General features: G+C 35.0%; 1 protein-coding gene across 1 annotated transcript in view; it reads right to left on the bottom strand.

The window, feature by feature from the left end:
• Positions 1-17,389, bottom strand: part of TTC21B (tetratricopeptide repeat domain 21B) — a 36,527-nt gene that overhangs the window by 12,883 nt on the left and 6,255 nt on the right. Inside the window, 16 exon segments of the mRNA XM_008634863.2 lie at positions 922-1,032; positions 3,965-4,153; positions 5,456-5,562; positions 6,068-6,206; positions 6,587-6,697; positions 7,723-7,795; positions 8,104-8,342; positions 9,120-9,344; positions 10,240-10,397; positions 10,842-10,971; positions 12,745-12,945; positions 13,452-13,549; positions 14,471-14,663; positions 15,249-15,347; positions 16,841-16,925; positions 17,319-17,389. The exon segment at positions 17,319-17,389 is cut by the window's right edge and continues 29 nt beyond it. Of these exon segments, the coding sequence (XP_008633085.2) occupies positions 922-1,032; positions 3,965-4,153; positions 5,456-5,562; positions 6,068-6,206; positions 6,587-6,697; positions 7,723-7,795; positions 8,104-8,342; positions 9,120-9,344; positions 10,240-10,397; positions 10,842-10,971; positions 12,745-12,945; positions 13,452-13,549; positions 14,471-14,663; positions 15,249-15,347; positions 16,841-16,925; positions 17,319-17,389 (2,229 nt within the window).

Below are 17,389 nucleotides of genomic sequence, written 5' to 3'. Positions count from 1 at the left end.
AGTTACAGGGACACCTTTGCACATAAGGTGAAAATTAAAAGGTAATTAAGCAGTCTGCCAAATCTTTCAAAAAGATCTTTTTACCATTGCATAGTTTTACTCCTAATTTTATTTTCCGTAACTGCAGATTAAGCACATGGAAAAGCAAAGTTAGTTTAAAGTTAGGGAAAAAGAAAGATGGCAGCTCACTTCAGCAGGGAAAGTAAAACGAGTTATTTCATTTCAGTTTCTCTCTACTGATAGGTAGCTACGATAGGATAGATTTAATCACATATTTCAAGAGTGCGATTACTTCTGTTCATGCACCATACTAGAATAAATTTCAGATGTTAGACTGCTATGAGAAAATAAATTATTCCCATCTTGAAATAATTTGCTCCTAGTGTGTTACATCAGAAGTTGCTCAGTCTATTGAGCTGTCTTTTAGGCCAAGAAGTATACAAGTCCCGGACAGGGAACCTGCAGCTGTGATTAAGTCTTGTTAAGTAGGAATATGATTAACTAAGGTTGAATGAGGCTGTAAAATTACCTTAAGTACATAGATCTTTTCTTCTAGAACTTAAAACAAAATTGTTTTAATATTACTGTGCTAAAAATATATCTTCTTCCTTGAGCTTTAGTCAATTATCAACAGAACATGCACTGAGCCACACTTTAGCCAATCTTACTACTACTACTTTTTCCTCTACTTCTAAAGAAACATTTTATATTGAGATAGAACGGTGGCTATGACTGTAGAAACTTCATATTGAAGCATCAGCTGGCATAAACAGAAAACCATTTTGCTGCCATGGATTTTTCACATTATTTTGAAATCACAAGCTGTAGGCTTTCTTAAAAGTAGTGCTTTACGAATATACCATATTGCAGGCATGAAAACTTCAAAAAAAATTGATGCAGGATTAGTATAATAGCACGTACCATCGTTGCTGCTTCATTATCTTGGTCATTCTTCAGCAGTAAGGAACACTGATGCTGACAGGCATCAGTATCGTCTTGTGCAAGATATAAACGCGCAAGCTCCAACATTGCCTGTATATTAAAATATTTAACTGTATGTAATTTAAAGATGAAAAAAGTTGGTTCAGTTCTGAGTATCAACCTGATATTATAGGACTTCAGGGGAAAATTGTATCTCTACTAAAGAGAGAGCCATCTCTGTTGTTTCCTGTGGGCTCTTGGTCAATTAATGCAATCCATTTTCATTCCCTCACCTTTAAAACACACAAAGCCTTACTTCTTCTGAGGGATATTCTGAAGGCACATTGAAAACAGGGCTGCTCAGATAGTATTGCTCTGAAGACACCAGTATTTTTGTAAGAATAATGTTCTTGGAAAAATATAAGTGAAAGTAATTTTAAATGTATTGAAAAAACCAAATACCTCATTAATATTCACCAATTAATTCTGGAGTACAAGTAAGTTTCAGAAGAAACTATTTTTTTATTTGTATTTCCAACCTACCACATTAAGACTCTGTGAATCCATTTCTGAGAAGCCACCACAGAGTAAATATTGACAAACTGAAATGTACACCAGCCTACATTCTTAAAGCTGAAGTCCCATCATAGACTATTCTGAATAAAATGCCACAGAAAAGTTTATAAACATGAGTTACCACAGATTTAATCAAGTTTTTTTTGAAGCAAACAGAAGGTAAACTGATCACAAAGCAAAATTAGCAGTAGATAAACAGTAAGCAATGTCACTCCTACTTAAAGGTGTTTTGATTTTGTTTCCAAAAGGGAGGCATTTATAATTGCATCATAATTCTTTCGCTAGTTACACTTGTGAAAGGCACTTCTGAATCAGAACAGTGTTTTGAACATCCTGTTCAGGACATGCAGTCTACTTGCACAGTTTTTAACAACTGTTTTCTTCCTACTTCCTATTCTGTTCATACTCAAACATATACCATGTAATTCTGAAACAGAAAAGCAGGTGGGTAAGCACTGAAATGATATATAAAATGCACGCATGTAAGAACTTTAACTATGAAAGCATTCTTTAAGCTGCCGTTCTTATGTGCACAACTCAAAATACCAAAAAGCAGTCTTGGAGTCAAGGAATACTTGCTGAAAAAAGCCAGCTAAATTGGAGTTCTACACTAGATTCCAGTGAGTGGAAGTGGTCTCTAAATTTTCAACTCCAACACAAACAACGATACTATGAAATTATGTGCACAATGCAATCCATGATCTACTTCAAGTCTCCATGTGGAAACTGCGTTGCCTCTTACCTGATCGGGTAAACAAAGGGAGGGTACGACCTACCAGATTTACTCATGTAAAACAAAACAACACAACACAACTCTCCTATGACATGGAGTGCAACCTGTTCACATTTACCTGAATAAATCGTTTAATGTAGTGTTTCAATCCATTTTGGGCTACTTTGGCTAAAATATAGAAGATTTAGTTCTGATGAAACAAGGTACAGACAGCTTTAAAGAAATTTCCATTATTTCTATATACAATTTTAAGGAAAATAAAACTCTAAAGGCACCAAGAAACAGGTGGATTTTAACAGCTCAAAATTTTATTTTGTAATCTAAAAGAATTCAATTCTAATCTTGTACTAGAGATGTTTTTAGAAATGGAGAGAAGAAAACAAGTTCAAATCTACTGAAACTATAAAAATAGAGATAACTCCTTTATACTTGTTGTGGATAATAAAATATTTTGCTTTCATTACTCAACAAGTAGGCAACAAGTTATTCATCAGAAATTCAGACTTCGATTTCTAAGATGTCACTGTATTCTGTGTTGCTAGCAAAGTAGGATTAAAGCAAAAACCTTCAGTAATATCTAACAGATATTCACTACAGATGTCTACATCTTGTAACAATGGAAATCTCTCGAAAGTATGATTTTAGCAAGAACTGAAGGGAAATGCCATGCTGGCATTTCAGTGCTGGTATGAAAGACAAAATAAGGCTTTACAAAAGCCACAGCTGTACCTGTACCATGACAGGCAATCTCCTTGCTCTTAAAGGTGGAATGGAGAAGTCACCATTTTAAGGATGTTTTTATTACTTTTCCGATGTATTTTTTTCTCCATATCATTCTTAAAAGTTGCCTTGAGCAAAGTCTGTCTCAAATACGCTGACCTAGATTCTTGGAACCATAACACACAAGTTCAAATATTAAAACTAGGTGATAAGCTGATAATTTGGTAATTTAGCAGCTGGTGCATGTGACAACTATTCAGTAACAACCATCAGAATAAGAAATCTTCACATACACCTAAGTATATACCATAATTATGACAGAAAATAATGACAAATGAACAAAAATTGTATTTATTTATTTTTAATCTAAAAGAAAACCTCACTAAAGTTGACACTTAATTTTCATGCTCATTATAAATTTCTTAAGACTTTTGTTTCTCCCTCTCTTATCTCCAAAGCCCAGGGTTGTGAAATGATAAGAAGGAAGAGGAGGATAAAAATAAATCCAAATTTACCTGTATTTATCAATCCGTGGGAAAGAGACAGTGCAGAGAAGAGAGAAGCAATAAAACAATCCTGCTCAAGAACAGCAGTATTTTGTGACTAAAATCAGAATCCTACCAAGTCCAGATAAAAGTCTAAAACTGCTGAAGCAGACAAAGAAAAGACAGAAATTGTCTGTCTGACCAAAATCACTGGGAGTTCATTTCAGAGGACCGGCACCAAGCAAGATTGAAACAATCTGCATCATTACTGGTACCTGAAGACAGGCTCACTGTGAGTGCATGCAGACACCTCTTGAGTCAGGAGTTTGTGTAAGATACAGAAGTTAGCAGTACATGCAAGTATTCTATCATGATAAGCAAAGAAGGAGAGAAACTTCAAGGTTCTATGTATATCATGAAGCAGAAATAATTGCAAATTATTCTATTCGGTGGATAATTGGAAAAATGTTTTGCTACATCTAAAAACTGAATGGAAAAACAATGCAAAATAGTCCGAGGGAGAACTGACCTTGTTATTGGTTTCACAGTGAACAAGGGCTTCTTTGTAAAATTTAATTGCTTTTTCATAGTTTCGCTGGGCTGTCGAATGTTTTGCAATCTCAGCACAAATCTCAGCTGCTAACTGTTTCTGTGCAGGAACTGCATCCAGCTGTTCTACTTGAGCCCGTTTAAGCACTCTGCCTTGTAATTCCCGAGCCTGGTGTGGGCAAAGCAGTGAGCAGTCAAAAATTGTCAAAGAAATTAATTTTCTATCATCTACTATAAAACGGTGTACTTAAATTTTTTAAGAGAAGGAAGCACTAATACTATTCTGCTTCCTACACCCCCACCATTTTGCCTAGCAGGGAATTAGAACTAAAACACAAAACAACATCTGGGGAGAACTTCTAACATCTCTCTGAAAACCAAGGGAAGAAGCCTTTTTAAGATGCAGCAACATGACTGAGCAGTTAGTCCTGCCAAAATCAAAATGCAGGTGTTTTTGTGTAAGTGAATGTGGCATGAAAAGGAAGAGGAAAATATTTCAAAGAGAATGGGTACAAGAAAGGACATTTTCGAGGGCAGTAATAAAAACAACAAAAAAACCCAAAAGGACAGAAAGTTTTTTGAAATGTGATATAGTGAGAAACCTGGAAGAACTAAAGAAGTAAAGAAAAGAGTAAGAGAAGGAGACTGCTTAGGGGGAATTTTACTAAAGGAGAATTGGGGAGAAAAAGTCAACTTTGAGAAACAAAAGAGTACATTATAAGGAAAAAAGAAGTAAGAATTTAACAAAGATAAATCCTACTGATATTGGTATTTAAACCCTTACATATAATTACGTTTCTAACCAATCTGCAGACTTGTCTTGCTGGTCAGAAGATGCTACCAAGGCTTACCATTTCTGTTACCTTCACTTTCACAGTGGAGGTATAAACGGAACAGAATGTACTGACCTCTTGCTAAACCTTTTTGTTGAGAAAGCATTTTCTAAGGGATTAAACCTCTAGCTTCCAACTTTGTTCTTTCAAGCCTCAGTCTGAGGGGATAATACTGAACTCCAGAATGAACAGATCTTATTATTGCTATTTAATACTAATACTGCTGTTTAGCAGTACAACAAAACGACAGGTATCCACTGAAAGCTGTTCCATTTTGCTCTGTGAATGGTTTTCAATGCTGAGTTAAAGATATGTAATCTAGCTGCCCTCAAGGCCAATTTAATTTTCACCTGATATGCTAAAACTATGCTCCACACACAAATGAAGGCATAGTAAGGCTCCAGGCTTGCAGTAAAAGCCTGCATTCTGATCTAAAACTCAGATAACACTGCTTGCAAAAAGCTCAGACTTTTTAGTGCCTTATGTACTTCACATTTCGCAGCAGTCACTGGTGCTTTATCATAAACTCATTTTCCACATTCACACGAATATTATGATTAGAATATGGGATGAAAGTGAACCTGGGGTAAACACGAGGACACTGAGTTTTCATGGGTACTTTTGGTTTTCCCCTTTACCTGTTGTAATGAAACAATAGCTCTGTCAATCTTCTCCATTTTGCTGTAAATTTTTGCCAGAAGTACCTGGTAACGTACATCTTCCATCAGAGAAGACAATTCATTAACTGTAAGAATGACATTAAACAAACATTACTCTTGAAGGAACTGACATAAAAAAAAGACATTAAAAAAAGACTTTGTTTCATTTTAAGACAGAAGAGAAGATTTTAAAGTACATGGGGCAAACTGTATTTACTGCTAATTATTTTTCCACACTAGAAAAATCAAGCTGTCTTGAGCATGACTATTAAATTAGCCAGATCCTCAAAGGCTTAACTAGGACAGGAATACAATGTTAAATCAGAGGATTTTTTTCAGTAAGAAGTAAACAAGATGGAAAAGCAACATGCTCCTGCAAAGCATGGAAGTGATACAGTGACATAAGAAAAACTTACAGAATGGACTACTAACAATACTGTTTCTCTATTCAGATAGCCACAAAGGTTAATAAATGTAATTAAACCACTGCAAATGAAGTGCACATGAACTCGTTTCCATCTTAGAATCATGCAGAAAACACAAATAACAGTAGAAATTGTATGTTTTCCTGTGAATTAGTAACAGTCCTACCAGGCTCATGATCTAAAGCTTGCTGAAGTACTTTTTCTGCCTGTTCGTACTGCTTCAGTTTCATTAAAAGCTCAGCCAAATCATAGCAAAGGAAGTTTTGTTGACCATTTCTCACTGCAGCCTCATAGTAACCGATTGCCTTGAAGGAAGAAGCAAGAATTTGTGCATAATTTGAAGACAAATCTTAAAGACAACAACCTTGTTACTTAGGTACTTAATGACATGTTGTTTAGAGTTTTCTTTACTTTTTCCAATGGAGAATAATAAAACATCGTTTTGAGTGCAGGCCCAAACCCACTGCAAGTCACCAGAACTACAATTCAACAGATTTGAATCCACCAATGCATGGATCCACCAACTGTGCCTTTGGCCAGATGCTCTGAAGGGAATCTAAAAACTTACTTTCAGGATACAATGTCTGTTTTAGCACTCTGAAATATAATATTTTACCCAACCTGTCAAGCAAAGCCCACATGTTAACACAGTAGTCAATAACCTAATACAGTACTTATAGAATACCTTTGAGTAGTTATGTGTTTTGATTAGGGCTTTTCCAATTTTACTTGCTAAAGATGGATCTTTTGGATTTTTCTTCAAGGCCTGTTCATAGACTTCTATGGCTTCATCAGGCTTCAACAGTAAAATATAAACATGTGTAAGTCAAGGATTGAGATAAAAACTGTATGAAGAAAACAAAATCTGGTAACAACTCCAGGAATGACTGCCAAGCACTACTGATTCATACGCTCCAGTACTTCTGAGAGAAGAATGGTGACTATAAAACTGCAGGAAGTCTAAAGCCTGTGTAAATCAACATTTTCATGCTAAAAAAAACCATGGAGAGAACTTGGCAAACAAATGAGTTTGAATAAATTTCGTTCTTTTTTCACTGCAATTTCTCTACTACTATCTGCACTAGTTAACAAAGAGGCAAACACATTACTGTTGGATCACCATCCGTTTTTCTCCTCTAGCCACGCAACAGCAGATCAAACAAATTCTACTCTGCGTGATAATTCTCCATTAAGGAGAAAACTACATGCAAACATTAATATACAAACAACCATTAATTACCTACAGATCTCCAAACTAGTAATCTAAACTATCAGTTGCATGTCCTAACTCAATCTATTTTTTCAACATATGAATTTAAATGTGTAGCCTTCAAATTCCTATATCCACTTGACTACATTGTCTTCTGCCAACACTAAATAGTATTTCCAGTTCATCAAGATAGTGAAGGATGCAAAAAATGTATAAGAACTACATAATTTAAAAATTTAAGTGAAGCCATCAGCATGAGAACTAAGTTACCTAGAATTATTCAAAGTTTCAGAACACTTCTAAACATCTCCTGTTTCTTTGTGATTTTAATTTACCTCTCACTCTGTTAGTCTTATGAGACAGTGTTCTTCTAGAAAACATTCCCTCCTTGACTTTCACCAAGTAAGCTTATAGAAGAAATGTATTTTCAACAGTTTTTCTTTTAATTTAAACAGCTACGTAGTAGTCAATATTTTTTATATTATTTTACATCCTAAAGCAGTTTCTGTTTGACAAACACCAATCAGTAAGAGTCAGCATGACACAACGTTTCAACTAGACAAAGTCAACAAATGACTCAAATATTCCATTCACCTCTAGCAAGCACTTACCTCTTGAATATTCATGTATGCATCACCAAGAAGAAGCAAAGTATGAGCACTTGGCAGTTTTTCTACTAGGTCACTGGAAACAGAAGACAAAACTTGCTCAGTATTTAACATGTCAATACTGGTATCTAAACAAGAGAAGGGCACAACAATTTTATCCTCTGCAGATTTTAGTTTTTATTTCTGAAACTAAATAAAAAAAAAAAATCTGAAATATCTTTTCAAAGTAAGACTTCCAATTATCATTTTAAAAGTTACCACATTTACTCAAATGAATTTATGTCACTAAATATTTCTTATTTATTGCAGTAGAAAGAAAAAATGAGTTCATCATGCTATCAGTCAACATCTAGGCAACTATTTATGCATACCACAAACTTTTACCTATAGCAGGTGGCATATAACTTCTTATCTTTCCTATACTGGAGATAAATATCTGCCATTTTTTCTTTAGCTTGTACGAAATAAGGCTGTTCAGGTGTAATATTTCGGAGCATAGTCAAGGCATGTTCCACATCTCCTTGAGCAATTGCCAGATCTGCATTTGCAATCACAACTCTTAGTTCCTCAGGAGTTCCAGAAAATTCATTAATGGCATCTTGGATGACTATAGCAGCTTCATGCTGCAAATTATAAAAACAACAGAATTAACTTAGCTCCTGTTGTTGAACAGCCAAAAGTAAAGACCTCATGAAGACATAGGCATTATGCAAACCAACCAAAAAAATCACAAAAAATCCAGACCATAGTATCCACTTGTTTTGCTATAATGTTTTTGATTCTTTAAATATAACTCCTGTGATACAGACTACTAAAAAAAGTTTTAGTAGAGAAAATTACATTTGCGTTGCATATATACAACTTCAACTAGAGAATGTCTTTAGCACTTTGCTCTAACAGCTCCTGCTTTGAGCAGGCTGGCCTCCAAACCACAGGACTGTATGGCTTCTCTTATATTCTTACACATACGTAGTGTCCTACTGCTTATCCAGACACAGCTGATAGTGGGGATGCTGCTACACAAAGATGTGACCCAAACTACTGCTAATAGCATTCTGACAACAAAACAGGGATCTACATCCCAGCAAATGAACATCAACAGTATGAAATGGTTTATGTAGTCTCAAAACTGAGCACCTGCAGGGAGGTATTTTTTCCCCGCTGTACTTAAGTTCTCAAATCAGATGGTTTATGTAGTCTCAAAACTGAGCACCTGCAAGGAGGTATTTTTTCCCCCGCTGTACTTAAGTTCTCCCATATTCACATGCTGGAAATTTCACTAAGTAAATCCTCTTGGTAAAAGAAGTGATGGCTTTCTATTCTGAACTAATAGAAATGGGAATGGGAAGAGGGAATTGTTTTCAGGTGTGTTTTGTATTTTAACAAGCTTGCCATCTTACCGGTTCTCCATTCAAACGATGAGCTTCTACCAACTCTAGGAACACAGACACACGATCACTTGCATCAATTTCAATACTTTTTCCTTTTGTTTTTGAGAAAGCTGTAGGTTTTCTCATTCCAGGCAAATTCCTTGCCATCTGTAAGGTTTTAATAGCTTCTGATATTTCTCCCACCTTCTTTTGGGTTTGGGCCTTAATTAAGTGATACACAGGATGTTCTCTCACCTAAAAAAATATAAAGAGTTTCTAAATTTTACTTGATGTGAAGTATTCATACCCCTTGCAAGATTTGTTTTAATATTGACTTTGGTTTCTTTTTTCCTCCAAATATACACAAATTCAATTTCAGAAATTTAATGATGAAAATATAAGAATTTTCAGAATACGCAAAGTAGTAATTTAGTAAGTTTTTAACTACAAAGAAAAACTATTACAAGGGATGAGACTTTGGGATAGAAAAACATTCACTGCTGCTTTATTTCAGACTAGACTGAATTTTAAGTATTCTGAGTGTCTCCCATGCTGCTGTGTGCACACTTCACCAGGCTATTGACTGAAAGAAGTATACAATCATTATTTGGCACAAGTCCTGCATGCCATTCTTCACCTTTATAAAACATACTTCATGTGAAAATAGAAGTCTGTAAGGAAAATATAGCTCTGTGAAATAGCAAGGACCTCAATTAGGTACCTAATTAATCTTCAGCATTCTTGTATCACCTGGAGGAAGAAAGCAAGATGGGACACGCTTGCAAAGAAATGGTAATTTTCAGGTAAGTGGTCTCAAGACACTTGGGCACAACTCAGACCTAATTTGGGGTGTGTGTACAGTGTTCCCAACTCTCTACTAATCCTACATAAAGTTCCACTGATGTCAACAAATCAAAAATCCCATACAGCCATGTATAAGACACATAAAGTAAAATTAGTGAGGTGTTAGTTTTGTCCTCATCGTCATTTCTTTGATAAATATTCAGATACCACATTCGTATAAACATTTAGACATTAAATTTGTAGTGGAAGAGTTATACAAAGTTGAGCTGAAAATTATTACATACAAAACCATACACCTTCAGATGACTGACTGAATAAAATTATTTGATTCTTTTGTTCAACTCACCTCAAAATTATAGCTTAGACAAAGTTCTAAGGACTGAGAACATAGTTTGGTATTGTTTTGAGCCAAATACACCTGGGCCATCAGTAAGTGTGCATCTGCATAAGAAGGGTTCCTTTCCAGACAGTAATGTAGATTATTTTGGGCTGCTTCAATATCCCCTAGGAAGTGGGGAAAGGAAGGGAAAGTGAAAAAGCAGTTGATATGAAATACAGAGGTTATATATGTAGCATTTTTAGTCACCTATTTTTTTTTAAATAAATGTCAGCATCTAGTGAATAAACTCATACAAAGTATTTTAAGGTTATGACATGAAATCAAAAGCAGGTCAAAGGTATGATATTTTCCCATTGTTCCATCTGTAAATCATTCAATAAATTAACTTTTTGGGAAGAAATAGATTAAAAAATACTATATTTATATGTCTGTACCATTAAGATACTCTTATATAAATGACAAAAAAGGGAAGTGCAAATGTTCTTCACTTAGCTGTAACATATTGTTCTGCAGTGAAAGAAATATTCATTATGTGTCACAAGTATGAAATTAATTTTTTATATTAAATAAACTAGAGGCGGTTAACTAACCATTCATATAACTATTACCTGACAAGTACCTCACTTTTGCAATTAAAAAGACAGCTTGTTGAAGACCAGGCACAGTTTTTACAACAGTTTCAAGAACTGAAGCACAGTGCTTGAGAAGGGGTGAAGGAGACTGCCCAGGACTCGTAGGCTAGGAGCAAAAAAACAAGTAAGCAATACAAAAAGAACCCCAACAAACTAATAAAAACCAGCATTTGAGTCAACAGGTCTTAGATTTAGATTTCATTTTAAGTCTGAGCTTCACTTTAAACTCAAATGAGCATTAGCAAAGCCTTGTTATTTCATTCAGTCCAAGCAGCTGTCATTGTGAAGCAATAGAAAAAAAAAATATCTTTGAAATTTTTCAAGGGTCACAAAACACTTTAGACCTGACATAAGCAGAAGAGTCAGGCCATAAACATTCTGAATTACCAGGTCAACTCATTCAACACAGCAGTACCATGAATTCAATTACAAGAAAGCTGAAACTGAAATGAATGATGAGAAGATTGGGAAGAAAAGGTTCTGGTCCTGTCATGCCTACCCTCATCCCACACCACAGAACATAACCATATTGCTAGCAACAAACTGAAAACAGCTGCTGAAAAATATCTACTTTCATGCAAACTGCTAGTACAACATACCACGTTTTAGTTGCTCTTTATTATAAACATTATTCATTTCCTTCTATTACTTTAGCTAGTTGCTAACTGGTTTATACATTAAAAGAGGAAAACGCAACCTAAACATCATTCTGTCCACAAACAGTATTTCCACAGGACGGGTGTCCTGGAGAAGCAGCAATCTCCAATATCGAAGTGGAAGCCTCCACCACCTAGCTAACTCCTCACTTTCAAACACCAGACAGTCCTTTTTGCAATAAAGAGATAAAGGAAACTTCAGCAAAAGCCTGTCTTTTCTTCTAAAAATCTTTTTATGAGCAACAATTCAGAAAAGCAGTTTTAATTCCAAATTAAAACCCATCATTGCCATTCAGTACTTCTGGAACGTATCCCAGGGAGGTCTTCAGATGAGAAAGTCCCTCACAGAATGACACTTCTTATCATCTCCATCTGTGACATGAAAATGTCACTGCTACTGATGTTTTAGACTTTCAAACATTATCATTTTCTTATAGACAGTGAGGCAGTTCATAGCAACGGAAAGCTACTTGTTTTCCTGTTAAGATTTTAAAACTCTACATAAACATATTTATGGAAAGGGTCTATAATTAGGCTAGAAATAATGACAGGATAACAGAAGTCAGCTCCCAGCTATTTCAGAAGAATAATCTATTTAAGGAAGACACTATTTAAAGAAACTTTAAATGTGTTTCTTCTGCCTTAAAGATGTCAGCTCCCCATTCAATTTATTAAGTTCTACGTGGTTTCATTGCCAAAACTAGAGCACACAAATTCAGCCACAGAAAATTAAGCCTCCTAAGCAAGTGAGACTTTTCAACAATAATAATATTATTAACAATAATATAAAAAGGCAGTATTCCACTGATTTTTACCAACACACAAAAGAAGGAATTTATGTACATTGAAAAGATATCCTAAGCCAACAAAAATATCATGAATAGGGTGGTCAGTATGAACATCCCAGTTTCACAATGAGATAGCTCTATTCACTGTATCATTACAGTTTCCTAAGAGATACTAAGACGGTACAACTACAGAGTGCATGGAATAAATATCCCAAGTTTCCTCAGATGTCATTACTGCCACTTGCTCACATCACAAAACATGTATTTTTATCGTTACTTTGACTAAACAGTGGTGTAATATCTTAAAATGTACTCTTACTTCAAATAAATTCACATTTTAAGAGGGAAAATTTTCTAATCCTTTGCTTCATGATTAACTGATCTCAAAATGAAGTAATTCCCATTCTTAAACAGATGTCATCTACAGCTGCTTACCTGTGCTGGGCAAAAATTAAGATATTCTTTAATAATTTCTAGCAAGAAATCAGGGTTTAGTTTCTCAAAATATTCCACGCCAAGAGGAAATCCATGCAAAGATGAAAAGTGAGTATCCAGAACATCATTCAATAAAGCAGTAACTTCTTCTTGTCTCTTATGTTTTTTCATAGCTAGGACTGCATGCAAGAAAGATAATTCCTACAGAAAAGAAACAAAAACACAAAACCCCAAACGTTCTGCATATTCCAGATACATTTATCTGTTACTCATAAAATACTACATAATTATTAATGTTAGCCACTTCTTCTTTGTATTTAGGGATATTGTAAGACATTTAGTATGTTGCAAAGGACACTTGATGATTATTCTACCAATTCATTCCTTTAATTTGTGCAAGAACCTTTACATTTGTCTGATCACAAAATCCTGAAAATAATTAATATTTGTCCCTCCTTCACATTTCAAACATCTTCAGAGAACAAACACAGCTAGAAAGTGATGATATTTTTGCTCTGCAAGCAAACAGCCTTGTGTTGCAAAGTTAAGCAACACATTAACTTAAGTAGGAAGAAAAACAGAAACTTAGACTTAACAGTAGTCCATTAAGAATGCTCTACTCAAGTGACTGAAATATAGAACACGTCATAGAAGGCCACAGTTCAGATTGTAATCAGAGTATCTCAGTGAAGAAAGATGTCTCCTACCTCAGATTTCCCAATGGACTGTTGAACTTCATTAAGAAACTCCAACTGCTGCTCCGCATCTTCTAATTGACCTTGTATTAGCTGACAACGGATAATTCCTGTAACACATGGGAAGATTTCACTGCCAATTCACCTTCCTAGTCAAGCACATGCTTTCTTTTCCAGAATTAACTTTTTCTCTCAACCTCTTCACAAAGCAGTGACATGAAAAGAAAGAACGGATTGAGACTTATGGTAATGCAAATTTTACATACTCAGAAAAACCATGGGTAGATCATACATGATTGATACATTAATATGCTATAAAGCATTTAGAAATAGTAAATCTTCAAGTGGTTCTAGACTAAGCAGAAGCACCATAAAGTCTGGCCTCTAAATTCAGAAGAACTACAAGAAGGAAAACAACCTCACGCGCACACACAAACCACTCCTGCCATCTCAAGTTTTAATATTAAGGCCATGGCATAGTCAAGGAGAAAAAAAAATACAGGGAGAAATCTGTCAAGCAAATATGACATATTTACTCTCAATTTTTTTGACACAAATGGGACTTATTATAAAGTGGGTTTTTTTTGGATGTGACACATACATCCGAAGTATGATGTTTTGACTTGATTATGGTTTTCAATCTAATTTGGACACAAATGACGACACGGACAGCTTGTTCTATCACCTGCCCTTGGTTTTCTTATTTTTGTAGTGCCTAAGAGTTCTCCAGTTCCCAAGCACTATAGAAATAAAATAAAAAAATAAGTAAAATACAGCAAAATGTCTGTTCCTACTATTACTTTGAGAGCTCTAATTTAGAAGAGAAAAGATTCATTTTTCAAAAAGGAAGACCAAAAGACATATCCAGTAAGGAGACACTGGCTACAAGGAAGAAAGCACACCATGAATCTGAAAATACAACCTAGTGCTCCTGTTCTAATAGTTCTAGATTTTCCTACTACCAGTAATAGGAAAATTTGATCAAAAAAGCATTGTCCAGTAAAAAATCAAAAGGAAGTGTAAGACCTTACCAGTTAGTGCAGAAACACTTGTTTCATCAAGTGTCATAGCAGTCTTGTACCATTTTAGAGCTTCTTTCACTTTCCCTTGTAAAATCATTTGGTAGCCAAGTTCAGTAGCAAATTCTGCATTGTCAGATGCCAAATCAAATGCTTTTTCAACTAATGTCTGTGTATGTTGAAGGATGAGCTGGTTCCGGCCACACTAATGGTAAGAACAATCTTTAAGCCTTAAGTTTTTCTTAGTTTTCGGATTCAATTAGACAAACACACTGAATGTAGCCAGATCAGTTGAGACAACATCTCATGTAAGAATAAATTAGTCTGTAGTAAGTCTATAAAAATTGTGACATTAAAGTGGGATGGATTCAAACATAAATATATAATACCATACAATAAGGAACAGTTGCTTTGAATGCTTCCTTACAGCAATTTTTGATAAATACAGAGCTTAAAGAAACCTTCACTTCCAAGGTTATGTGATTAACCTTATCAGTTTCCTACAGTAAGAATATGGTAGGTGAACATTTGAGAGTATTTTCACTGTTTCTCACTTAAAAGCAAACAGTAAAATCATTCTTGAAAGGAGATGGATTAAGCATTGCAATTCATACTGAATATAAGGCTTGAAAAATGCGGTTACCAAGGCTACAGGAGTTAATCTATTTCAACTGTCCACAATTTTCTACTTTTTAGTAAACATTTAACATTTGCCTACCAAAAAATAGAACAAACCCAGGATATATAGATAGCTGTATGCTGCTTAAGAAAAAAAAAAAAGCATACTCACTGTTCTACTGAAAGCTAAAGCCATTTTGCAGAATAGCTCAGAATTACGTGGCTCTAATCTATCCAGTGCCTTAATTAGGTCTCCCAGTCTTGCTGAAGCCTTGGAGAAAAAGAAATAATATAATAAGTAATAGAAACAATTAACAGATTAGGACAATTGAACAATTTTCACTAAAAACTAGCCACATTTTTACTATGCACTAATACCTTGAAATACAAATTCAGAGGTTTTCAGGGCAAGGAGTTAGACTTGAGAATTCCTAAGAAAATACTTTGGGGTAGTAAAGTGACAATAAAGCAGACCATGTGTCATTTATCCATGCTCTAAAAAGGTGAAAGACTTGAGCTAAGTCTGATGTAACAGAGGAGTCCCATAAAGCAAGATAGTCTGAGGAATTTGATCTGTGAATCCTGTTGGGGCTTCAGTGTAATAAAGACACACATGCTCAAAAGCAAAGCACTTCCAAGTGCTCAGACTTTTAACATTAGCTTCTCAAAACACATAAGGGCATTTTCTGGGCATACAGTAATAAGGTACACAGGTTTTTTTAATATGATTTTAGATGCAGGCACCTGAAATGTGTAAATCAAACTGGCCTTGAAATTTTTCCCTAGACATGGCTCTTAGTTACATGTGACATTTTACCCCAGAATCTTCACTTAACACTCTACTGTGTCCAGCAAGATTCCTTTCGGATGGCTTCCCTGGAGTGAAGTGAGCAATTCTCACTACTTCTCCATACTTCCCATGATTGTGCATTAGACTTAAATTTGATTATAAGTAGACTAATGACTGAGTTCTTTGTAATAACTGAAAATGTGTTAAACAAAGTCAATACCTTTTCTTCTAGAACTTGAAAACACCTACAACACAATGAGAACATTTTTTTTGCTAAATTTTCACGTAAATTATACCAGTATTTTTGCATGAGAAAAAATATAGAATGAATTTTTGCTGCCAATTTAGATCAACTATTTTAAAACTTCCTTAAAAATGGCACAAGCATCGTACACACAAAATACATGCATATATGCCTGTGCAAAACCATGGATTTTGGGAGTGGAAGGAAAAGTAGCATAGGATTCTTAGAGCTGAAAAAACCCCACAGTAATTGTCAAAAAATGGTGAACAAAACACAGGTGTAACAAATGTGACCTACTTCCCAAAAATCTATCACTACAAGACCTCATTATTTCCCTTATTTCAATTAATAAAAGATTTAAAAATAATGGAAGGCTTACAATAACTTATGAATTTATCAAAAGAGCAGTAAAACAAAAAAGATCACTTCAATGATTCAAATCAACACGACTCAGTTAACTGTCCAGATCACATTTCTGTTTGGCTTGACACCTGTTCTCTGGAAAGATGGAGGTTAAAAATTATCTTTTCCTTGGCATCCAGAAAACACCCCAGCAATAAGCTGGAGTAGCCATTCAAATCAGAATAGGTGAATATACCTCCTGCAGATCAGTGCAGCACATGACCAGACAAAGTATATGAGGAGAATACATAAAGAAGATAGCCTTTGTAGGAGCTAGATGCCACATGCACTATGTTTTGCTCAACGTTCTGCTAATAAAAAGACTCACCTCAGATATATTTCCTTCCCTGCACAGATGATGCAGAGCCTCCATTCTTATGGCTTCTAAATTGAGGGGGTCTTTCTGCAATAGTCTAAAGCCAAACAAAAGGTGAATGTAAAGAAACCAAACCAAACCCTTGCTCAATCATCTATTTTATCCTAAACCAGGAATAGAATAACTTGTATTTCGCAGTCATTTTACATCATGGATCAAAATGAAAGCACAGCTCTTATTTCGTGCCTATATGAAGAAAGACCCTTTTCCATCCAAAACGGATTCATGTATTGACGTAGTATCCTCACAGAATTGCAAGGCTGGGTTCTAATAAAACTTAATTCCCTTGAAATCTATTTAAAAAAAACTGATGCAAGTAATTCAGATTCATTAACGATGAATGGAAACCTATCTACTTTTGTTTCAAAGTGTCCTTAGAGTGTAAACATGGCAAGAAAATAATTTAGTAGTGTGCTACTTCATACTCAACCTATGTGCTGTTTCAATTGTCTGCTCCCAGTCCTGCAAAGCTAGTTGTAGCTTCATTTTCTTTATGAAAGC

The sequence above is a fragment of the Corvus brachyrhynchos genome, unplaced genomic scaffold, assembly GCF_000691975.1.
Source record: "Corvus brachyrhynchos isolate BGI_N302 unplaced genomic scaffold, ASM69197v1 scaffold255, whole genome shotgun sequence".
Classification (NCBI taxonomy): Eukaryota; Metazoa; Chordata; class Aves; order Passeriformes; family Corvidae; genus Corvus; species Corvus brachyrhynchos.
The sequence above is the reverse complement of the archived record's forward strand: the minus strand, read 5'-3'. Positions and strand labels throughout refer to the sequence as shown.